Source organism: Dreissena polymorpha, chromosome 11 (assembly GCF_020536995.1).
Source record: "Dreissena polymorpha isolate Duluth1 chromosome 11, UMN_Dpol_1.0, whole genome shotgun sequence".
Lineage (NCBI taxonomy): Eukaryota > Metazoa > Mollusca > Bivalvia > Myida > Dreissenidae > Dreissena > Dreissena polymorpha.
In genome coordinates, this window is record NC_068365.1 from 31,591,754 (window position 1) to 31,618,388 (window position 26,635).

Genomic DNA, 26,635 nt, shown 5'->3' on the forward strand with positions numbered 1-26,635 from the left:
ACTCTTTAATGTACTCTGCTTGTGTTTATGTTGAAATAACAATGGCCACAAGGAGCCGACTTCCACAGTGGTATTACACAGAGGTAGCTTGACATTTTAAAAATGTAATTGTCCTTATACATTTTCAAACAAGCCGCGGTGGCGGAACTACCCAATAGTGTTTATCTGACTACTTAACGCTAAATGAATCAATACCCGACGTACGAGGGTACCAATATTTAGAATACATTACGTCACATTTCGTATTATAGTCACAGGCAAATCTGTCACATGTTTACGGGCCGAAAAATTCTTCTAGCCGATTATCTATGTCTACAAAAACAGTCGTCACCTTTAGAAGATCCACTTAGAAAATCAGCTTGAACATAGTTTTCTGTAGGTATCCATTTCGGTTCTAAGTGTAAACTATGTTATATACAAACACTGTTTGCCCTAAAAGCAACTTTGTGCAAATAAGACTTTCTGCTACCAACAGCTAGTATGCTTACTACATTCCTGTTATCTGTATTAACTGTAATCTCTAGCCTTTCCAGGCTTTTCATTGAACTTTGTAAAATTCTATCAAAAGCCTCAATTTCTCTCCACGTGAAACTCATCCCACCATCTGATTCTGACCAGCAACCCACTATGTCAGTGCCATCGACGTTAGCGATATAATCCCCAAAGCCAGCTCCACTTGCGACACAGTACACAACAATGGGCTCGTTATCACTAGAGCTAGTTTTTTCTAATTGTGTATATAAATTCCCTTTATTAAACATTGTTTTTTAAATACACCATTTCTTCCAAAGCACCAGAAGTTATTAAAACAGGCAAATTTTACCTTGTTAACAACACTATTTACACGTTTACTGCTATAAATAAATTTATATTCTGAAAGATAAATGTCTTGGCTGTTGTTATACAGTATATTTGGTGCAATTATTGCTTTTGGAAGAGAATATTTTGCTTGTGTTCAGACCATGGTGTTGGGCAGGAAATTTTATAATATTTACATACATATATATTCTTCATTTCCTCCGATATCGAAGATTCGAACAACATAGTTATACAATAATCACAAAGCATGTTTAACATAGAAAGAGTGGCATGATTTACAAAATATGTAATAATGAATAAATATACAAACACAATTTCTTAAAGCCATCATTTCAGCTGTTGTTAAATTTACAATATCACATACCAAAGTCCGAAGCGAAAGTTGGTGTATTATGTGTTAACTTATGAAGCTGTTCTCATTTGAAGTTTGTTATCTAAATAGTAGGTTAATATACAACACGTATTCGATTACAACACTATTTCACTATTATCTATAACTAAATATACTTTACCTTATACGAAAACGAAAATTTGAGCTTAAGTTATGCTATCTATAATATATTGACAATATCATCCTGTAAGTTTCATACCATTAAAAATAAATATTATAGTCGATTTTAAGCGAATGTATCATAATCAAGTTAAAACAAATCACATATGAGTTTGAGTAAAACGAAATTGCTTAAAAGGTCATCTTCAGTTACTGGTAATGCAAAATGTCTACTCATTGGCATTACTGGAAGAATCATAAATTGCATAAATTTGCAGTGCCCAGTCGCTATGTACAATTCCAAAATAAGCTTATTCATTTTGGATTCTGTTTTTTTTACACAAAACCAGATAGTATGGATCGCAATACTGTCGGTGAACTTGTTACAGATTGCACATTTACTTGCAAATTGCCTCGCGATCGCCATACTTAGGATCTTCGTTGACTTATTGTTTATCACAGAGAGTGACGATGGCGGTAAGCGGTCTATCAGCTTCAAATAGCTATGAGTCCTCGAGACATGTAATTTCATTTGCATTTTCTGAGCGTCTTTGTCTGTCTGTCATTCTAACACTGTTTTCGATTGTCCGTTTCCATGCCATCTTTCCGGGGAATACACCACTTTCCAGATACGTTTCAAGGGTAGGCATCAAACTCTACTTATGTAAAAGTCTGTAGATGTCAGGAATCAGCCCTTGCATATTCACGGACTCTAAGCAATATCGTACTAGTCTATGGATGAACACTTTCTTGGCCAAAAATCTAACTGGAAGCCGGCACAGTTGCCACAAAAAATCTCAAGTTTCTCAAAGTCTATCAGTTTTTTCGCGGATTCAATGTTTAAACATGACAATGGAACATCGGTGTTTGTGTTCCTACCGACGTTAAGAATTTGATGAACACATCTTCAAGGGATACTTCAAGTTGATTTATGTCACCATTTAGAATAGTTGCACCATAGCGGCGAGCCGTATTAAGCTTTGGGCAAGACCACATGATCATAAATGTTTCGAAATGTTATAGGATTAATTTCAGCAGGATTTAATCCGCAATGAAGAATAGAATTGAGAGTACCACTCATCTTCGACGAAGCTTCACACATAAGTGCACCGCTCGACATGCTACGGTCACATTTCAGTCCAAGATGTGTGTACGATTCTGCATCCTGTATAGTTTCACGTCCGAGTGTCCAAATACGTTCAGGACGACTGCATCGCTGAATACTATAACTGCACATTTTGATGGATTATATTCAAAGCGCCATTTACACGAATAGTCATAAAATATTTTCACCATGCCATCAAGTACGTGCTTTAAAAATGCAACACGAATCGTCTGCTACTGTAGGACTATTCATATGCATTCCGTACATACAGAAACCTAGACCAGAATGTTCAAGAGCATTGATTAACCCATTTATATACACTAGATAGCAGTTCGTTGAACTTTTCCCGCCTTGATGGGTTCCCTGACGAACAGGGAACCATTTCGATGTATGGCCACGCTTTTTCTCATAACTAGTCATGTTCGAGTATAATTCCATGAATGCGAGCAGTGAAGTGTCGTTTATATTTGTTTGGAGCTTGTAGAAGAAGCCGTCATGCCACACTTTATCGAACGCTTGTCTCCCATCCAAGTAGCACACGTATAGCTTTGATCCACGTTCACGTGCAAAATAAACACTTTCACGTCACGTGAATGACGCTCTCAGACAGCCAAGGCCCTCCTGGAAACCACACTGTTGAATGTTAAGGTCGGCCATCATATTTGTACTACATCGTTTTAACAGCACAGATTCAAAGAGCTTTAATACAATGGAGGTAAGATTTGTAGCTCTGTAGCTATTCGTATTGTCCTTTGGTTTCGATCCTCCTTAGTGTAGGGTTATTATTACACCACGCTTGAGAACGTCAGGAATGTACACTGTACGAAGAATTGCAGTGAAGAGATAAGCTAATGATGGCGAAACACTGGCTTGAGAAGCTCGTTTATCATACCATCATATCCAGGAGCCTTTCCCTTCGGACAAGAACGTATACACCTCTCAATGTCTTCGGGCGTTACAGTGGCGTTGCTGTCGGGTATCAATGTCTCACGCAATTACCCGACGTTCTGTGACACATGATCACGCCATTTGCCATCAAAATATTCAGAGTTAGATGGCGAATAAAGTCTTTCTGCGTCTAGTTCTATTTTATTATACATACTTTGCCCATCCTCCTTTTACATCGTGGACAATAAACAGTTACGTTGTAACATACTGGTGATTCGCAAAAAAACAATCCACCACACGGTTTACCATCGTTCTGCAGCGTGTTCAAACACACAGCCCTCCGTATTCTTTCATTGCACATGATGCACGTAGCGTTTTCAGGTATCTGTGCATTTTCTTCTTGCAAATCTGCAATGATTTTTAATCGAGCATAACGATCAGTAAACAGTCATAACAGAAACAACTACTGATAATCTATACTTGAAGCAGTAAGAGGTTGGTTATATCATCCTGTTCTGTGTATGAAGGAACATAAGTAGATAAGAGCAGTACTATTTCAGTTTAATTGTTTCTTAGTCAAGCTCACCAATATTGAAATTAGTACTGACCTTAATGCATAAATATAATAAAATTAAGTTACAGTCCAACCAAATTGATAATTGACCTCAATGAGCATAAATTATACGCTTGGATTGTTTCCCATATTGCATTCGGTTTTGTTCGTGCACGTTTCGCACGTGTTAAGAGTATAATTAGTAAGGAACGGTTCGATCGATTTAAATCGCATCTTGGACCCGTATTCATCAACCCATTCTTTATTTCAAGAATAAAGAATATAATGAGAACCAAGGAACCTATGTCCAGCGTTTTAATATATACAGGCCAACACTAGTGATTATTTATAAAATGTTCTAAATGAAGAATGATGAAGGTAGAGGAGGTTAATGCCAAGAGTGACTTACTTCATCAATTGTGCAGCGATCTCCACGAACTCGGTCGTATTAAACGCAAAAATGAATTTGCTTTCTGGAAATGTACATATCTTGCAATTTTGTAACAATTGTTGGATCAATGTTAAGAAATAACACGATACACAACTCGCGTGACCTACTCGTCGACGATCTGACCCGAACAAAGACTGAAATCTTCACGGAGTAAATGGTATTTTACCTGCAAAATTCACGGACCTTGGTACCATAATTCATGAAAAAACATTCTGACCGTTCTTGCCGATAAATTATGCATCAAAACTGTCCAGCACCTTTTGAAACCTTTGTTTACATACATTTCAATTGGCCGACATTTTAAACACACGAGCGATTTGATTGGTCCAACGCGAAGGTGTGTCTTTACTCTTTAATATTATTAGTTGGATCGGATCAGATCGTCGACGACTAGGTCACGCGTTTTGTGTATCGTGTATCGTGTTATTTCTTAAAATTGGACCCAGCAATTGTCAATTGTCAAAATATGACAAGATATGTACATTTCCAGAACGGAAATTCATTTCTGAGTCTAATAAGACCAAGTTCATGGAAATCGCTGCACAAGTGATGAAGTAATGGCTGTTCAAAGCGATGCATAATATTTTCGGTATATTTTGATTTGAATACCTTGTATATAGGTCAGGATGCCGAGGGGTGGATGTGGGATCACTAGCGGCGTTGGTAAGCTCGTGGACGGTGTCTGGTGAGCGGGCCGGTCGGTGTTGGCTTGGCCGGTGAAGGTTGCGCTTGTGGGGGCACAGCGGGTACTAGGCGCTGCAGACTGAAACAAGACGGAATTGACTTACACGACGGCCTACTCACTCCATTTCCGCTCCAGACAAACACACAAAGACATATACAATACATAAAAAATAACCCATACAGCACACCCTCATAGCAATCCCACGTTTAGCTTCTAAATTACCACACATCATCCAACAGGCTTTATATATATATATATATATATATATATATATATATATATACCAATACATAGTGCCAGTTACGCGGTCTCTGTAGTTTTCAGACTGTACTTACGAGGTCAATATAAAAAACGGGGTCTATATACAACCCCGCAATCTAGGCTCCTTTAATTACTATGAGGGGGGTGTAGGGGAGGTAATGCAATCAAATCTCACAATAAGGTCTTAAATCGAAAACCACAATCAGGTCTGAAATTGAAATTGTATATACCTCGCAAATAAGTTCGCTATATATTTCCTTGTATAAGACGTTAAATAAATGACGTATTTATATACAATAATAATAGTAGGTACCCCTATATACCTTAATTCGTGTTTATATCGGATAAAAAAGGGTATGGAGATACATGTATTTAAAGTGGGAACCCCATAACCTATTTCTAAATCAGAGACCCCGTAACTGGCCATATGTGTGAATATATATATATATATATATATATATATATATATATATATATATATATATATATATATATAATATTATAGTTCATGGCTCCTTTATCTTTCGGCATCAAAATTACTCATCTGAGGAGCCACAGATGTACATGCATGGCTACCAGTGCACATTAAGGGTTCAGTGGCAATCGCGCTCTGGTCTTCTACTCAAAATTAATTCTTTGGCAAATACTCGGGCTGCCGGGTGTTAAAATTGACCTACTTTGGCTCAAAATTTAAACTTCTGCTGCCCTGAAAGATCCCCAGGGTAAGTCAGTACATTAAGTAGTCGCAAAGACTCGACGATGATATGTAAATAAACTCTGACTTACACACACATCGAGAAGGACATCTGCCTCTGTTTCTAGTTCCGGGAAGGAGTATGTGTTTTTTTTATATCATCAATGAATACCGAAATCAACCGAAAACATATCAAAATGTGACATTTGTGCATTGTGTGTTTTATAAGTGTATTTGTTATTGTACGCTTCCTTCAAAAAGTACAACATTTTACCATATTATATGACTTGTAAGTGCACACTTTAATTAAATCAAATATATTTGAAGATATACAGCATTTTTTTACGGTAATTTTACTATTTATATTTAAAGCTTTCAATATTGACAGCATAATTCTTTTAAACAAAACAAACGCGATAAAAGTAATTATTAAAACATACGGCTTTGGGATTTGGTTGATCACAGGACGAGTACAGCGGGAGACCAAACACAGTTGAAGTTGTCTGATATACATGTATTTCTTCGCCTTCGTCAGACGAATCCAAATCGTTAATCTGGAGATCCTGCGCAGTTGAACTTGTCTGAGTTGTCGGGTCGCCTAGATTATCGTCGTCGCACGAATCCAAATCATTCAGCAAATTCTCTAAAACCAATCAGCGTCCTCAATTACAACAAATGTGATATAGCGTTTAAAATTCGCATGTGTTCGTGTTGTTGTTATGGTGGTTTCGTTTTACCGTTTAGTGTTTAAGTTTTAAACTAAAGCTAGAAAAATGATTTTCTTTCCGTATCATTTTATGAATTGAATCATATACATTGTTTACTTCATGTTTACTACATATATTAAACAATATATATCATATTACAACATGGCCGAATAAATTATTTAATAAGTTTTCATCTATATCATGGAAAATACCATTGTTAGCCATGCTGCTTGCTTTTTCTCAAAATCAGAGTGAAGAGCTGTCTTGGCAGATCAATCTATTTCCGGATTTTTTGCCTGCAATACAAATAATTCTATATCATCACTTGTTTTATCGAATAAGAGTTTGAAACATACCGGTACATAACATACAACATGCAAATATAAACATCATATATGGCTATACATCGTTATTCTTTCTAAAATGACTATCAATATTTCTAATCCAACTTGCAAAAATAACCGTTGTAGTACAGTATATTTAAAAAATATTCAGCACTTCTCACCTGGTCTTAAAGGGAAATGTGTAGAGATTAAATCCTCAATCGTGTTGACAATAATTTGGCAATGGCGCATTAGAAGTGTACAATACATTTAAATGACATGCGGAATGAAAATATTAGATTTTACAATTCCTCAGTCAATTCAAGAAATACTGCATCTCTTCATTCGAGAGACCCATGCTCAATACTAGAAACCAAAAATGTATATGACGTGTGGGTAGCTATCTTACTTCTTATATCTGTTCATGCAAGGAGAGAACATTCATAGTTGAGGCCCTCGCTGATTGCAGTAACAACGATGTCATATTAAATACACAGGACTCAACACAGTGCGTATTTTTCAAATAATACTACTGATTGTATGCTTTTCTGTGCAAACAACTCATCTTACTTGTTGGATAAACCATCTTCATAAACAAAACAAAAATAAAATTCATTAAACTTAATGGTAAATTATGTTTTTTTTATTTTTGTTTTAGTAATTTAAGCTTAAATGGCAACTTTATATGAAAGAATTTTCGTAGTGGCCATCCTTATTGTCTTTAACCATTACTTGTACACAGTAAGAATGTGTTAAAGCACTTGAACACTTTATGTGAGTTGTAAATAACTATAACGTCTGCCATAATTTATTGTTTATGAAATAAGATCCGAGTGCATTTTTACATTGCTAACCGAATTCGCACACTTACCACACAAGTAATGTTGACAAACAAATCGCAATACAAGTATAACGTTAAGCCTTAATTTCTTGCGTGAAACGGTTCACGATGTGCAAACACGTGAACTATTAACCATGAATGTACAATCAGCAAGGAACAAACAAAAAATAATGAATAGAACCACAGGTGGTTAGCGTGTTGCTATGATATTAATTACTGAAAACATCATTTTGAATGATAAATAATCATATTATAACGAAAAATTAACTTTTCTGAAAAAAATCACTATCAAATATATATATATCAAGGTATGCAACTCAAAATCACCCCAAAACGGGGTGCATCGCTTTGAACAGCCATTTCTTCATCAATTGTGCAGCGATTTTCACGATCTCGGTCTTATTCAACGCAGAAATAAATTTCCTTTCTGGAAATGTATATGTCTTGCAATATTTTTATAAATGCTGGGTCAACTTTTAAGAAATAACACGATACACAACTCACATGTCCCAGTTGACAATGATCATGCAGTCTTTATGAATGAAATCTCCAGTTGTAAAGACACGCCTCCGCATTGGACCAATGAAATCACTCGTGTGTTTAAAATATCAGTTAGTTGAAATGTATGTAAACAAAGGTTTCAAACGGCGCTGGACAGTTAGTCTTGATGCATAATGTAACGACAAGAACGGTAATAATGTTTTTTCATACGTTTTATTGAATTATGGTATCGAGGTTCATCAACTTTGTAGGGAAGATGCCCTTTACTCCGTGAAGATTTCAGTCGTAAAGACTGCATGATCATTGTCAACATATCAAAACAACTTTTAAAAAGATTTGCCTCAGAAGCTATAGCATTGTATTTGGTATAAAATTGCAAATCTATCATCTAAAAGGGTGTTTTAATAACATGCCGCTGCGTTCAAAACTTAAGTAATTTATAATTCAACTTGCTTTATATTTCGACAAGCGGCTTTTGGGGTATTCTTTTTTAATAATATGACAAACTCTACTTATAAATAGTAATAACTAGGGTCCGCGAAAGTTCCATACCGATCAATGTGGTTCATTTCTTATGTATTATTAAGACTACCATATGAATATTAATTTATAACCCTATTAAAATATTTCTTGTTTGTCCTTATTTTGTTTATTGAAATGAACATATTTATAATTCATAATAACATTGTATAGGATCCGTGTGAATGGGGGTTGGGGTGTAGTTACCACGAAAACAATATGTTTTTAGTACGCGCCACATTTGAAATGCTGTCATCACACACGGAATGTATTATCGTTTTTCACTACACCCTGTAGACAGAGTGCTCTACTCATAGGCAAAGTATGAGCCATTACTGCATAATTGAACGGATTTAACCACTTATCAATACGTAGGAGGTAATACATTTTATTACCATATGTGCATGTTTACATTGTATATGATTTAACTCAATATTCATTCATACCATTAATTTCAGTGCTGTTTTAATCATGGTCATTCTTTTAACCTACCGAAATCAAAGAAAATTCGATCAAATGTAGTGATACATTAAATAATTTAATGTATACTACTTTAAAATTCTGTCAATGTATTACTGAATTATATATGTAACGTTTTGCGTGAATTGGCGTTAATAGTATTACAACCTATCCGTTTTTATATACCGACAAGAACATGTCTGGTTCAAACATCTTGGATATTACACTTTTTAACGCATACATACTTCAACGGTTCAAGTCGCATTACGTAATAATCGGCGCGATCTTGAGGCAGTGGTATCGATGTATTTTTGCTTTATTATTATATCATTTGTGAAATATTGTGACGTGTGGCATATTTCCTTCACTGCCGCTGATATATACAAAAAATGTTGTTTTGTTTTGCTTTGTTTGTCTTAAACCCTACAATAACGCTTGACGTGTTTTAATTTGTGATACAATTAAACAGTTAAGTACATCATGACCGTCCACATACTGAATATGGCTACTGGGGCATGGTTTTGGAAACAATATGAAGTGTAACTTAAGTTATTTGCACTCATTTGTCATACAATTATTGCAACGTCTGGGTTTTTGGGTTCAACATACTTATTCTGTCTTTTCGTAATTAAGAAGTTGTCTCCCATTCGGGAAGGTATCACGAGTATCCCGGGTAAAAAGCGGTCCGTCTAAAATGCGTATATGACACATATCCACGGATATGACCGAAAAGTGTGTATATGGACGAATATAAGCAATATCGACACGTTTTCTGCAATGTTCATTTCAATTCTGGATTTTCGTAATTCCGTGTAAACAGAGTTGTCGTTCGTGCGGGAAGGTATACCCACTTCCGGTGTCAATATAAACAATGGGGAAAGACTAGATCTCTATCTTTGCGTGCCATAATTTCAGCGGCAGAGTGGGTACATTTTCAAAGAAAGTGGTTTTACATAAAATGCCGAAGGACCCATGTACAAGAAAAGCTTGGGTAATGGCAATAAGCCGGAAGAATTGGTTCCCAACGTTGTACACACGGGTATGTTCAGACCACTTTGCAGACGGCATCGGACCTAACTCTGTCAATCGTAAAAAAGTTCCGCCTGAGAATTTACCTCAGCGCAGAGTTCTTCCAAAACATGAGAGAAAGGAGCCTACATGTACCATATTACATCCCATTCCAGAAAATATTTCATTACCTCTGCCCTACATTTGCATTCGCTTATGGAATTTATCATGATTTTGTGGATAAATCCTTCTTTATAAAAATTGAGACCCCTGATGTATTGTCTGTAGCACTGCATTTTTTCGGCATCTTCTGTGCGGTGGCTACTGTGCAGTAAGTAGCTCTCGATGTCGCTAATCTTCACTGTAGGGAAATGACATGAAGTCCTAGTCCATCCTGCTCGGAGCTCAGCTATTCCGGGAGTTTCAACACCAGAAGATGACGACTGTGGTGCACAATCCGACACAATGTCACACCGCGATCCGATCGTATCTACTACCCGTTGGGCAAGTGTCAACTTTCTTCCACTAATTTTAACATTATTTGCGCGTAAAAACGCTTGAATTTCTACTTTGGACTAGTTCAACACATCCTCGACAGTTGTTTTATTATTTATTGGAATTAAATTCGCCGATGTTATTATAGAATCCATTCTAACTTTGTTGAAATTTACGCGCTTATAACTTTTGCCAACCGGAAGTAAACAATACCTTCCCGCACGAACGACAACGTTTGCTCGACGTTAATTACGAAAAGACCGAATGTTCAATGAAAAATACACAATATGTATTAAATATGCATAGTAAAATATCTTATATTTGATTGTTACTATATAATATACTATATTTTATTGGTACGTAAAAATATGCACGTTATTTTATTTATTCAAATCAACAAAGGATATCGTAGTGCTACATTTAAATGTTTCAAGAATGATTATAACCATTATAGTTGCGCTGTTATTGAAAAGCAATGCATGTACCGCAAAAGTTTTAGATTTTTCGTTAATATTTCAACAGTTCATATTCAATATCCCGAAAAGTTAAAATACGAAGCCTATATTTTAAAGATCAATATTACAGCTGTTACATTTACTTATTAAACATAATATTAACGAAAAATCTAAAATTTTAGCGGTTGTTACATTAACTGATAGAGTAATCATTTAAATATGTTTTGTCTAATGATTATAAACAGAACTTGAATTCCAAAACTTACTGTCAATGTCCGAACTTCAAGGAGGCAAGTCCAACCGTCATCTTGCAATGATTCTTTTGATTATATCCATTTCCAAGTGACTTAACATTGTATAATTATAATAATACAACTACAAGTTACTTTAAGATACTATTCCATTGTCGTTAAATGTTCAATCGTGTTGTTTATTGTGTAAAATTCGCCATTCCTAAAAAGCACTTTTCAGCAGTTTCAATATTTCGGATATATTGTACCGTAATATTTCTTTTCTGTCATAACTGCATTTTTGTTTAGGTCAGAGAGAAGTATATTTGTTTATTGTTAGATGTAGAATCTTTTGCTTATCTATATTTGCTCCTAAAATGTTCTTTTGTTAGTTAAAATATATATTATTGTTGAATGTTTTGCCGCTAGAGAACTTTGTTTAGGATTTAGGATTCCTAAATGCATTTGATTGGTTGTCGCAATCCTAAGTTGTTTTGATTGGCTTAGCCAAATTCCTAAGACATAAGTGCGAAGAATCACGCAGAATCCAAAATCCTAAGTTGCTGAGCGGCAGGTATAAATAGCGCAGATAAACAATATTTGGTATCTTTCATGATTCCAAAAACTTCCGTTCATTACGGCATAAAAATCAGATCTTTAGTAATTATTTAGATCTTATTGTCAGATCTTCTCCATTCTGAGAATGGTAAGCTATTTTACAAGTTAAAACTAACTTTACATCTTTGGTTACAGTATTTAGTACATTAAAATGATTCATTCTATGTCTTATGAACTCCAGAGAGCTCAAGAATTTATCTGCGCTATACGAAAATACTTGTTATAAGATCTGTGTTTAAAGTCTACATTAAAGTGCCCTTTTGAAACATGTCGACTTTATAATGCGATAATATTAGTAACTTTTAGTATCAGCAAATAAAAGATGTTGACAACATGAACCGCAGTTGTTTTGAAGCCATCCTGACAAGAGCGGCTAAATTATAGGCTGGGTACAACTAAATGGTAGCGGTACATTACAATACTAACATATTTAACACATATTGTGTTTTTTTATTATTAAACATTGCAGAAGAATTGTCGATATTGCCTGTATTCGTCCATATCCGCACTTTTCGGTCAATCCGCGGATAGGAGTCATATTCTCATTTTAGACGGATCGCTTTTTACCCGGGATACTCGTGATACCTTCCCGAAATGGAGACAACTTCTTAATTACGAAAAGACAGAATAGTTGGCGAAACAGATATGGATTTGTTTATCAAATAACAACACATATTTTTCAGTATACATGTACATGTATAAAGGAATGTGTTTTAGTGTGAAATTATATATTCAAAAGAACAAAGATACACTATACATGTGAATACCATATTAAGGTTCGTACACAAACGTTTCTGTCAGTAATTATTTTAAATAGATTTTGATAGATTTAAGTAAATTTGTGAAGTTTGGGTAAATGTAGTAATTTCTGCTACCCTATAATGGTTTTATTTGTGATCCATGGTGATAGCATGGCTGTCCTGGTCAACAACAAATGAATCATGTATCAACATAACTTATATCACGTCAACCATTGTAGTGAACTAATTACTTACGCATGCATATAGTGTGTTAGTTTTTACAGAATTTATACAGAATTTATGATGAACACTTTTATAAAAAAAGGTTCTTGTGTACTTGAATTTATTTGTTACCTGCTTTTTTAGTTGACTGATAATGTATCATTTCTAAGTCATATTTTTAATGAGATGCATAATGATCCCACTTTATTTTATGATCCCATTTTATTTAATGATCCCGCTTTATCTATTGTTAATGTGAGAAAATAAATGTATTTGTTAATATTCAAACCAAAGCTTTGTCATCAACATTTATTTTGTACCTACTGCTACGCTTGCATATTCCAGTTGATAATCGCGTATTATCAGTAAAATTTACCAAGTAAAGAAATTGGAAAAACCCATACATAGCACTTTCTTTTACAGCATTTTACATTTTTGAATTAATAAACTCATTATATGTTAAGATACTGCTTTAAAAATATGTATTATAATTAAAATAATGTTATATAAACAATTACGTAATGTACCTGCCTGATTGCATCACACACTGTAATCCTCAGAGGCCTGTTACGTGTTTCGTCAGTTTTAAAATAAGCCTCACGGGTGTATGACGCATCAGATACACCTAGGTACTTTTCTTTTTACAGATTCTTTGATTATTGAATTTATTAACTCATTATATGTAAAATACTTATTTAATGTATATTTGTTATAATTAAAATAATATTATATAAACAATTGCGTAGTGTTTCTGCCTGATTGCATCACGCACTGTGATCCTCATTGGCCTGTTACGTGTTTCGTCAGTTTTAAAAATAAGCCTCACGAGTGTATCACGCATCAGACATGACCTTGGTACTGTACTGTTGTGTACTTAAAAGATATAAATAGATTCGGTCACAAACAAAACACAGCATATCCTACCAATTACCAAGACGGTCCTAGAGCATCTTCTAAATTCAGTTCGAGACTAAATAATGTTCTGAATGACGTCTAGTTGAACCATTAGGTGTGGCCAGTTCAGACGAGATGTTGCATTACTGGAACAAACCTTTTAGAGATCAGGACCATATAGTCAGGTTACATAGTAATGGTGGTCCTAATGACATTGTTATTTAACCGACAAAACATTTGTAGAATTATTTTGCTGAATACGTTTTGAAAGGGACACCTAAACACGAAAGGTAGCTGTTACTTGTTACTTTCAAATACTTCTTACTGTCAAAATCAGGACGTTTCATTACGATCGCCTCGATATTTAACCTTTACTTTTTACTTCGCTTCACGCACAATAAATACAACTAACTTACGTTTAACATACCAAATGTGGCAAATATTAACGAATAATGCGTTTAATAAGTTTATTGACACAAACATTCGCCGTTTTTCAGAACTAAATTTGCTCGTGACGCCATGAAGTGAAATGTGTTGTTTCATTTAGTTTCCAGCTTTTGATATCTGCACTCACTGTGTATATGAGGTAGAATAATTAACCAGCATTAGAGAATTTAATCCAATTGAAACACACAATAAACTGAATCGGACACTGCTCTTAAAAGTCTTTTAATTAAAATGACTGATCGAGGTAAATTTAAGTTTAATAGACTATCTAAATTTAGACTATTTTCTGAAAATCAGTGAAAGCGAAAGTGGTTTTCGAAGAAAGCCATTTTGCTATTGAGTGCATTTACATGATTTATTTGTTTACTGCGATAGGTTATCGTTGTTTTGACAGATGATACGTGACTAGCTCAACCTCAGACGGTATACAACAAAGGTTAATAATACCTTTGGGTTTAATTGAGCCATAAAACACAAAACGTAGTTTGCTTTTATTCACAGATTTGGTCTGCAAAGTTTTCAAATTTTGATCCCATTTATATAGAGACGATGCTCCGAATACCGAACACCTAAGCCGATTTTCATGTTGTTCGGTATTATGATCACTTATAGTCAAAGAGAGATAACTCTCCACTAAATGTATACTACTGCGAACATTTTCTCCGATATTAAACAATTTCGTTGTATTCTGAAAGAAGTTATGGGTTGAACAAATATGCCACCAACTACCCCTAATTCCGAACAATGCTCCTAATGCCGAACATGACTGATCCCAATTCCGAACGTTTTTTTTTAAAACAACGTCAACACAAACAAATGCATGTAATCAGTACTCATATTCAATCATAGACTATTGTAAGGTACTATTTTACAAGGGCAATATGGTCATGAACACAACACATAAAAACACAAGTTCTAAAGAACACACATGATAAACATCTTCTAAGAGCAGTCATTATGCCTACTGTACTTAAAGACGTATATGCACCACCGTGTCTACTCGTAATGGACACACTTATTAAGATGTTTTCAAAAAGTAAATTGTTGTTATTCGACACTGGTTTAGCAGTATTTACATTCGAATGGGAGTTCATCTGAGCTTTCAATGAGCTCATCTGCAACACAGGCAAAATGAAAGCGCCTGGAGCAATAAGTGCACTCAACAAATTCATTATATGGTTTCTCACACCGGAAACAATCAGTTAATTTGATGGCTATTGTCATCTGAGTCCGAGGCTGCTATATCTCGCTCTTGTCCTTGTACTTTTCGTTTTTTCTGCGCAATCCTCTTTTTATTTGCATCTTCTCTGTCCTTTCGTTTCTGTTCAAGTCTGGTCTTTTTTCTCTCATGTCTTCGTCTTTCTTAAGTTTCTTCTGCAATCTTTCTGCCTGACGTTGCTGTTTTTCTTTTAGTTCTGCTTCTTTCTTTGCTTCTTTTTCTTTCACCTATTCTATGTAACGATCACCAGCTATGCATTTGGGCATTATTGCCTTATGTGTCTTTGCTTTCGTTTGATCAGTTCTTGGCAGTACCAAATATTTGTTGAAAGGTGAAATGGCATCAACACAAGCAGTTGGAAGGCTTTTCGAGATTCAGTGGATGAGGCTAAACCTGTTACGACAGGGGCTGCAACTGAAGGGGCTGCCACAGACACCGCAACTGTAGTGGCTACCACAGGGGTTGCAACTGCAAGGGCTGCCACATGGGTTGTAACTTCAGGGGCTGCCACATGGGTTGCAAGTGCAGGGGCTGTCCCAGGGGCTGCAACTGCAGGGGCTGCCACATGGGTTGAAACTTCAGGTGCGTCCACAGGAGCTGCAAGTGCCGGGGCAGCCCAAGGTGCTGCAACTGCAGGGGCAACCACATGGGTTGTAACTGCAGGGGCGTCCAAAGGGGCTGCAATTGCAGGTGCTACCACAGGGGTTACGACTACAGGGGCTGTCACAGGGGTTGCGACAGCAACTGCTGTATCAGTAGCTGATGTCATAACAGATGATGATTGCGTAGCCATTACAGCAGTAACGTCTTTGAAAACGGTGCTTGGTATAAGCTTTACGGATGACATCACTTTTTGCGGGTTCCATGGACAAATCCCAGCTTCTTGAAAGCCTTTGACGGCTACATCCACCGTTGCAGATTTATCCCATGCCAGTTAAAATACTCTCGCAAATGTCTGCTTCGTCACAAATTCTCCTATGTGCATTGATTAAAAGCTACGCACAGCTTCACGCCACGCAACTTTTAAGACTCCAAATAGACGCAAGTCTAAGGGTTGAATTAAGTGCGATGCGTGCTCTAACAAGCAGTATAGTTCAATCCCGTTTTCTTTACATGTTTTGGATGCGTCCATTGTGACGTGAGTGGAATGTCCATCTATGAGTAATAGCACAGGTTTTCTAATGTGCCTTGCTTCCACACCTGGGATGAAAACTTCCTTCAACCACGACGAGAACATTTGAGAATCCATCCAACCATTGTCGGATCTACCCATGGCAGCTTCCTCAAATCCCTCTAAAGGATTGTATGAAAAGCATATGGCTGCCAGGGGGGGGGGGGGGGCGCATTTTCCTTATATTTATATAGTAAACAAAGCTAGCTAGTGAACACTCTAGAAGTCACATTTTTTGCTTAATCATCATGAAACTTGGTGAAAACATTCGTTTCATTTATATCTAAGACGAGTTTGAAAATGGTCCCGATCGGTCCAAAAACATGGCCGACAGGGGGGGGGGCAGTTTCCTTATATGACTATAAAGAAACCTTGTGAGCACTCAAGAAGTCACATTTTTGCCTAATCATCGTGAAACTTAGTCAAAACATTGGTTTTATTGATATCTCATACAAGTTGGAAAATGACTCAGATCAGTGAAAAAACACACACTTTTTAGCTCACCTGATTGCTCAGGTGAGGTTTCAGGATCTGTCTTTGTCCATCGTCCGTCCGTCCACAATTGGTTTGTAAACACTCTAGCATTCACATTTCACAAGCATTCTTTATCAAAGTTGCTGAGAAGCTATATGGCCCCTAGATCTCAGTCAAGTTTGATAATGAGCAAAATTGCATAATAAATGCTAGAATTATTGCCCTTAGATTGTCAAAATTTTCATGATATTATACGAAATCCTTGTAAACACTCTAGAGGTCACAATTTTGTTTTAGATTTTATGAACCTTGGTCATAATATTTATTTTTGTGAGCAAAGTTTGATGTTTGGTCACGAGGGGTCAACACTCCATACGCCAGAGTTTTGGTTCAATAATGATGAAACTGGACCAGGATGTTTGTCTGGACAATATCTAGGTCAAGTTTGACTTTTGGCAATGTGGAATCAAACTCTAGGTCATGGAATCTAATCTTACAAAAACCTTGTAAAGACACTAGAGGCCATAGTTTTGGTCCAATAATGATGATACTTGACCAGGGTGTTTTTCTTGATGATATCTAGGCAAAGTTTGACATTGGGTCATGTGTGGTCAAAATCTTGGTCAGGAGGTCCAAATCTTACAAAAACTTTAGAAACACTTGTAGAATTAGCATTACTTGCAAATGTTTGCATTTCAAATAACCCATGCAAATGGACAGTACTCAATTAGAATTAATCATATGCTCACACTGCAAAAGTAAACAGAAGAGAACTAATCTAATATGCTATAGAGTACTGAATTTTTAACTAAGCACTGAGTGTTAACAAGGTTTTACTATAGCCATATATAGCCATATAAGGAAAAATGCCCCGCCCCTGGTGGCCATGTTTTTAAAGGAACCAAAACCATTTTCAAACTCATCCAAGATATCATTGGGACTAATCTTCTGAGCAAGTTTCATGATGATCGGAAAATAAATAAGACCTCTTGAGTGTTAACAAGGTTTTACTATAGCCATATAAGGAAAATAGCCCCGCCCCCGTGGTTGCCATGTTTTTCAACCCACCGGCATCATTTTTGAACTCGTCCAAGATATTACTGGGATGAATCTTCTGACCGAGTTTCATGAAGATCGGACTATAAATGTGGCCTCTAGAGTGCTAACAAGATTTTACTATTATAGCCATATAAGGAAAAATGCAACGCCCCTTGGCGGCCATGTTTTTCAAGCAAACGTAACCATTTTCGAACTCATCCAAAATATAATTAAGACAAATTTTCTGACCATATTTCATCAAGATTGGACAATAAATGTGGCCTCTACAGTGTTTACAAGGTTTTACTATAGCCATATAAGGAAAAATGCCCCGCCCCCTGGCGGCCATGTTTTTCAACCAACCGGCATCATTTTCGAACTCGTCCAAGATATTATTGGGGTGAATCTTGTGACCAAGTTTCATGGAGATTAGACAATAAATGTGGCCTCTAGTGTGTTAACAAGATTTTACTATAGCCATATATAGCCATATAAGGAAAAATTGAACCGCCCCTTGGCAGCCATGTTTTTCAAGCAAAGGTTACCATTTTTGAACTCATCCAAGATATCAGTGGGACAAATCTTCTGAGCAAGTTTCATGAAGATCGGAAAATAAATGTGACCTCTACAGTGTTATTAAGGTTTTACTATAGCCATTTAAGGAAAAATGACCCGCCCCCTGGCGGCCATGTTTTTCCACCAACCGGCATCATTTTCGAACTCGTCCAAGATATTATTGGGATAAATCTTTTGACCAAGTTTTATGAAGATCAGACAATATATGTGGCCACTAGCGTGTTAACAAGATTTTACTATAGCCATATATAACCATATAAGGAAAAATGCCCCGCCCCTTGGCAGCCATGTTTTTCAACTAAACGTAACCATTTTCGAACTCATCCAAGATATCATTGAGACCAATCTTCTGATCAAATTTCATGAACATTGGACAATATATGTGGCCTCTAGAGAGTTAACAAGTCAAATGTTGACGCCGCACGACGCACAACGCACGACGGACGACGGACAAAAGGCGCTCATAAAAGCTCACCATGAGCACGTTGTGCTCAGGTGAGCTAAAAATATCTGTATACGCTTTATCGAAGAATTAACGTAAAATAAAATAACAGTGACAATGACTTGCGTCGTACCATTCAAGAGTCGCTCAACTCCAATCCAAGTAAAAAAATATACTTAAGTTTCCTATCATGATATTATAACAAAAAGTTCACATTTACTTTCAAAATTAAAAGGTTGTATGCTTCTGCTAGACAACTATGAACGCGTATATACACAATACAGTTAATTTGTTAAAACATTATAATAATATTAAAGCATCCAATGTTGAAACTGTAGGATTAAATTGAATTACCCAATTTAATTGTATCTTTGCTTAAACCAATATTGGTCACCGGCAATGTTCCCGAAATGTTGGGCTTTAATATAATTAATGTAGTATATAAGACAAGGCGCAAACATCAGACAAGTTAGGAGATCGTCTCATTTCAAAGATTTCGATTGGAAATGTGTAAGCGCGATTTAATGATAACACGCACTTTTTTGACATTTGCTATTTAACAATTCTAACGGGCATTCATGTTTGTATATTATGCAGTGTTAACTCATGCTTAAGATCAAACAGAAAAATGTTCGAGTCCAAGTTCAGAAAGTAAAGAGATCCATCGGCCCGCTGATATCATGGTGGGCGAGGCCTTGCATGATACTTATTTGTAATTTCTTAATAAAAACACAAAATGATCGAACCTCGAATGCATATATATATAAATTTGCGTGTGGACAAACTTTCTTTAAAGAAGAGGAGTGCCTTTAAGCGATAAAGCCGAATATTGAAGAACAATTCAATGTGTTTTATTAAACAGTCACATACCTCATTTATTCAACGTTTTTTTCACCGAATGCCCATTTGGCGATCACGGCATATGCGCCGTTGTTTCTAGTTGTTTCTACAATGTATATCAAAGCGCTGAAGGCACTGAAGATGTTCGCTATTGCATAATTTAACACGCAATTCATTTTTGAAAATCAATCGCAAGTTTGAAATGAACACACGCCATTCAACTTTATAAAGTGTGTGTCATAGCGCACGGGTCGAGTTTTGTGTGCACTTTTTATCATCCTTATTATTCCATAGAAATAACGAAGACAAAATAAAAACAACATGCTTTTTGGAAGTTCTGAAAGCATAGAAAGTATGATGAAAATGGTAATGATAACTTAATATAAAGAAAATTTGCAGTCACCATCATATTAAAGGAATATTTTTTTCTGATATCAAATGACTATCTCACCAAGAATATAAATTCATAATGAAAGTTCCGTGTACAAAACTTTTGATTTTTGACACCATATACAAATTCAAAATATACAATAATCTTCGTATCTTGTATATGGAGGAATAAAAGTATATAAACATTGCTGTTTATGCTTTACTTGTTACCCGAGCATTTCACACGGTGTCAACAACGCTAACATAAACATAGGTATAGAGCACTAATGCGCTTTTAGGCGTAGCTGTTTCAGTTTTCATCTTAGTGACTTTTACATAACGCCAACAGACACGCATGAATATTTTCGAATATTGAATAAGCTGATTCGAGATACAACCTCTGAATTTTTGCTACATCACTGCGTATGTGCTCAATTCAAAGGATGTAGCACTGTTCAGTGTAAGAAATTCCGGACTACTCTCTGTATGCTCAAACGACACAAATTGTGGCCCTGTTACAATTACGCGTTACAATCCATCTCGCAGAATTATACTTTCGCCTCCAAGATGAGAAAACAATCATTAGCGAAATAGTATAGTGTCACGATAAAAGAAAATCGTTTAATTATCATACCACAATGTTTGCCGTACTTGGTCAGCACGTCTGGAAATCATTCCTTAATGTGTGGATAGGCTGCCATTATTAACAAGTTTGCTATTTTCAATTCAATTTTGTATCAAAAAGCATTGTTCTTAAATGTGGCATTTTCAATTCGCAATGAGATTTGTAATGACCCTCGTCATGCGAAAATGGGTCTTATTCCATATGCGCCCATCATATAAATAGCCCACTCAGCTCTCCCTCCTTCTGGTAAGGAGAAACATAACATATTGAGTGATTTTAAAGCGAACAGCATCGCATATGGCCTGACTGCGCAAAAGCACATGTTGGGTTTAACAATCGCTTGCCGAAACGCATAAGACCCATTTTCGCATGACGGCGCTATTGACGTGTGATTTAAATGTGTCGAAAGAAAACTGCGTTTAAATCAAATATAAACATGCGATATATTTCGATAGTGAAGAAAGATACTCATAACAAGGCATATGAGGACACATGAAGTGCTCTCCCGTAGTATATTTTTTATTTACTCGCACTAATGTGTGGTTTGAAAATGCTAACACACATTTCATGCGGTGAATATGCAGCTTACAAGTGAAAAACACAACACAATAGTTTTACTTTTGTTTAATTGTATTTAATTATTTAGAAAAGTAAATTGCTAACTTTATTTTTAAGTCAGCGTATACGCCGACTACATTTTTAAAAGACATTTATTGTTATAAATATATTTAATATAATATATTAAGTTGTTTTAGGTTTTAGCGATTAAAAAGCATTTTCGAGGTTGCCTATAGTATGCCTGTAGTAAAAAACACTATAATTAAACTTATACTTTTGTTTTGAATTAAGAAAACAAAATTTCAAATCTTATTTCAAAACAGCAAGACTACATTTTTTAGCGAATATTATTGTTATATTTAAATGTTTTTTAACAGTTTCAGCGATAATGAAACATTTTTTTTATGTTGTCTATCGTATCCCTGTAATAATTGTTGAACTCGTGGTCAACGTATTATTATTTGAGACCTGTGAATATAAACAAGCGTCACCTTATACTATTGCGTTATTCTCACACGAACGCCCCTTTGTTTATCGCCAGCCTCAGATTTATGAATGAGCTGAGCGAAAATACTACGTCACGCACACGCAGCAGAAAGTGGACTATTTTAATCATTCATAAACAATCTCCTCCGCGACATGTACAATACGATCATTGTTTATTGATTCTTTTCTATAAAACACCGTTCGAAAATATTGAATGTAACACGATATTAATATAATGTTTCCATTTGTGAATACACATAATTGGAGAACTCAAACCTCTTGCATAAATTATACAACTCTTTCTTGCGCGGATACGCAAGCGGGTATTGGGTTAATCATACCTAGGCCGTATCGACCTGAATTTCACATCAAGCACTTTAGACGGTCGCTAAAGCGACCATCTAATAAAAACGCCATGACCGAAAAGTCCTTCAACACAATTGACACAATTATACCCTTACTTGTTTAATGACAAATAACTGAAATAGATGAGGCAAATTATTGTTTTCCATATAATCTTATATAAATGGATACCGTCAATAAATGTAAACGGTTGTATAATAAGCAATATGAAATAATTATGTTTACCGTAATATTAATAAAATTGACAAAGTCTGAGGTCAGTGCATCAATATAGTTTCCCATGCAGCTAAAATTTAACACTAGCAGCAGATAACGCTATTATTCGTATGCCATAATCACATCAAATAAGATTGAGTTTGATTTAGAACAATCTAAAAACTATATAGAAACAGATGAACAAAAAACGTAATTTGTCAATACAGACTTGTCGAGATGTATTAAAACTATTTTTTGAAAATAAATAACTTTTCCATAGGAGATTACGATGATGCTAGACCGTCAATTTCTACTTAGACAAGTAAAGCTCGGGTACCAGAATAACGAATACTTTACCAACGGGCAAACTTAACTTAAATTTAAAGGATAAATTAAAGATTAAAATATCACCACAGTGGGTTATTGTAATCACATTACCGCACAACATAAAATGAAAACATTTTAGCGCTGTACAAATATCAATGTATGGATAATCTATTGGAAATAACGATGAAAAAGAAATCATGCACTTGTGGGATGGAGTTTCCAATTTCCAATTTTAATTATATTTTGCAGGTCTTGTCTTATGTCCACAATATACAAATATCGTCAACATAATAGACAATACGACAATACAGGCATAAATATCGGTAAACTTATCTTTCCTCGGTAAACACACACACACGCACGCACGCACGCACACAGGCACGCACACACACGCACACACACGCACGCACGCACGCACGCACGCACGCACGCACGCACGCACGCACGCACGCACGCACGCACGCACACACACACACACACGCACACACACACACACACACACACACACACACACACACACACACACACACACACACACACACACACACACACACACACACACACACACACACACACACACACACACACACACACACACACACACACACACACACACACACACACACACAAACACACACACACACATCCTTTGGACAAATAATCAGACCAAGTGTCATGATGATTGAGCAATAAATAATTTGTTTTGTGAAAATATCTAAGTTTGATAACTGTCAATATAGCTTATACGTAAAATTTCAAGGCGTAAACAGCCTTTAATTATGACAAATTTCAAAGTAGAGTTAATATGGGGAATAAATGCTATACGCTTAAATGATATCATAAAGGCCATTCCTTACAAACTAGCATACCGAAAAACCTAAACCTGTCTTTTTAAATACAAATGTATATACAAATTTTAAGTATAACAAGGCCATTAATTTTGACAAATTTCAAACAAGAGTTTCAGAACTTGGCACATGTTGTCATTTCAATTTAGGACATAAATGTGTGAAAATGTAATTAAAACATAAAAGCCGATACTGGAACACTAGCTAACCGAACAGATAAACATGCTCATATAGTGTATATGAAAATGCCCATGTTTCAAATGGTCCATTTTTTGACAAAACTTCAAAGAAAAGTTAACAAGCTTGTTAATATGGAGATAACATATTTAAAGTGTGTGTTAAACTCCTCAGACCATATATGCGAAACTAGCTTACCGAAAACTATAACCTGAATATGAAGAGCATATGTTAATTCATACGTTTAAGAAGGCCCCTAATTTTGGAAAATTCAATACTCGAGTCAGCCACCTTGGCTAATGGTGTGCTTTTTAATTTTGGAAAACTATATTTCTTAATGAAAATGAAATCCATGAGGCCATTGCTGAAAAACTAGATTACTCATTAAACGTTAACCTACATCGGACGGCAACGCAATAGCTTGTCCTTTCTTTGTAAAGTCGAGCTTAGAAAATGATGCGTGTTGGTTTTTTGATGTCATGCAATCTTAAACATAATTGTCACTGTGTCTTAAACAATAAAACGAGTATATCTAGCAATTGCATTCTAAGGCGTTCAAGTATCCTAAACAAGTTTTGTCGATTGTTGTTTTAAATGTTTAAAAAACTTCACAAAACTCTAGGACTCGTTACCAAAACTGCTATTGTTAGTTTGTTTTGTACTTACTATCAAAACTACGCTGTAAACAAAATTTAAATACAAATGTATTTAACTGCTGATTTTTGAACATTTACAACGCATATTGTGTAAATGATACGACACAATTTGTCATAGCATGCTTTATAAAACGAGCTCATGAATGTTGTTAGTATGCGAGCTTTTGGCCAGCGTACTTAAGACCCTTGTCTTGTTATAAGATATTATTCTTAATCATTCCTTTCACGATACAAACATGTTATTTGTCCATGATTTAAGTTCCATGCAAAACGTTGGAATAACAAACGGGCAAGAAGTGTTTATCACTGTGTGACTTAATTACCTGTTCTTGAAGATAACCTTATGTGGGGTCCCAAAATAAAGTTATACCCAAGAATAACTATACCAGTATCCCATCACATTTCCAACTTGGATTGAAAAGTATCGCAGATTAGAGCTCGAAAAGTACAAATATGCAATTTTATGTAAAAAATATAAACTGCATATATATGGTAAAGCAAACGTATACTTGCAAATGAAAATAGTTCTTGAACAAATAGATGCTTGTGTTGGACTTATTTCTTTATGGATATTAAGGGATTCCAAAATGTCGCTTGCACCGACTATGGAGCTCGCTTAAATATCAAGGTCACAATTAGGAAATTAGTCATATTTTAAGTGTTGAGATACGATAAGTATTCTAACATGATATTCGATGATTTATGTTTAAGGCAAGAATTTTATAATCGTGAATAAACTCCCAACTAAGCAAGGTAAAAAGAAGTCGAAGTTTCGGGACAAAAAAGATCATGATCGGAAAAGTTTTCATATTAAAGTTGTTTATCAGCAAATCAACATTTTATGCTTCTGATTTTTGGGTATGCAAATAACAACCTGATTACCAATCAAACTCATACTATAAATCAGTCTTTTTACTTAACGACGAAGATCTAACATTATTACATCCAATTTAAACAAATTTCTTTCAAACATAGAAAAGTATATCTAAAATAATACAAATGACCTGGACAAACATGTGCGCTATCATTTATTTTTTCCCCATAATTTTACATTCATAAATAAAACGAAACTTCATTCAAATATCGAAAATAGTTTTTAACCAATCAAACAGGTTGAATTGAGTTACACATCACGCACACCTTATACTATACCAATTTTAAGCATAAATATATGTAGCGTGTTTTTCAGCAATTACAACCCGTCACACAACTCCTTTATTTGCTGTGATGCTCTGATGTGTTTATGTTCAATGAAGACCTGGCTATTAGTTACAGTGTCCCCCAGAAAGTATCTATAGTTAACCAGAAGTCCACATGAGCTACCCAAGCCTCGAGCACTATTATCCACAGCCCGGTTAAGACTCCATAGAACCGCCCCGTTTTCTAAATAATAGTTTGCTGCAAACAACAAGACAAGTTATATAAAAAGTACACTCACCTCTGAAGGCCTTATTTTGGCCTCGCTGCGCACTTTGACAAACTCTTTCTGTGCGGTATTAAACGTCGCTCGTTAAATTACTAGGTATGTCCATTCACAGATACATTAATTAACAGTTCAGTGGCTAAAATTGTACAAAGAATTTTCAATTTTTTCGATTTTTTTCCACTTGTCTTGCGGACGAGTCTGGTTTAAAATGAAAAGCGGCGTATAGCAATATTTAGTATATTGCATGTTGCTATATAAAACGCATCTTGGGTTCCCGTGATTTAAACTCCTGATTTTCAATCAAATTGACAATGTATATGTTGTTATCTGTAGCTATAAAAACGCCCCAGTGGATTCCCATGATATAACTAAAGATTTTCAATCGAAAAGACTCACCAATTACAACGAGCGGGTTATTTTTTTATATTATTTTACTGCAA

The 26,635-nt window shown here is 35.6% G+C and overlaps 2 protein-coding genes across 13 annotated transcripts; both read right to left on the bottom strand.

The window, feature by feature from the left end:
• Positions 1 to 968: 968 nt before the first annotated feature.
• On the bottom strand, positions 969 to 26,431 carry LOC127851111 (uncharacterized). Of its 12 annotated transcripts, none has more exons than XM_052384659.1 (6): positions 26,208 to 26,431; positions 20,196 to 20,271; positions 6,866 to 6,949; positions 6,387 to 6,589; positions 4,916 to 5,069; positions 969 to 3,710 (listed from the first exon to the last, which is right to left on the bottom strand). In XM_052384659.1, exons 3-6 carry the CDS (start codon positions 6,876 to 6,878, stop codon positions 3,499 to 3,501), a joined length of 582 nt encoding a protein of 193 aa, XP_052240619.1. In that variant the 5' UTR covers positions 6,879 to 6,949; positions 20,196 to 20,271; positions 26,208 to 26,431; the 3' UTR covers positions 969 to 3,498. The 12 variants fall into 12 exon arrangements, with proteins under 12 accessions (XP_052240619.1, XP_052240621.1, XP_052240622.1 ...); XM_052384661.1 differs by lacking the exons at positions 20,196 to 20,271; positions 26,208 to 26,431 and adding exons at positions 13,996 to 14,104; positions 14,533 to 14,667; XM_052384662.1 differs by lacking the exons at positions 20,196 to 20,271; positions 26,208 to 26,431 and adding exons at positions 13,989 to 14,104; positions 14,533 to 14,667.
• On the bottom strand, positions 15,645 to 16,417 carry LOC127849731 (calphotin-like). The gene is made up of 2 exons (XM_052382480.1): positions 16,025 to 16,417; positions 15,645 to 15,851 (listed from the first exon to the last, which is right to left on the bottom strand). Exons 1-2 carry the CDS (start codon positions 16,415 to 16,417, stop codon positions 15,645 to 15,647), a joined length of 600 nt encoding a protein of 199 aa, XP_052238440.1.
• Positions 26,432 to 26,635: the final 204 nt, after the last annotated feature.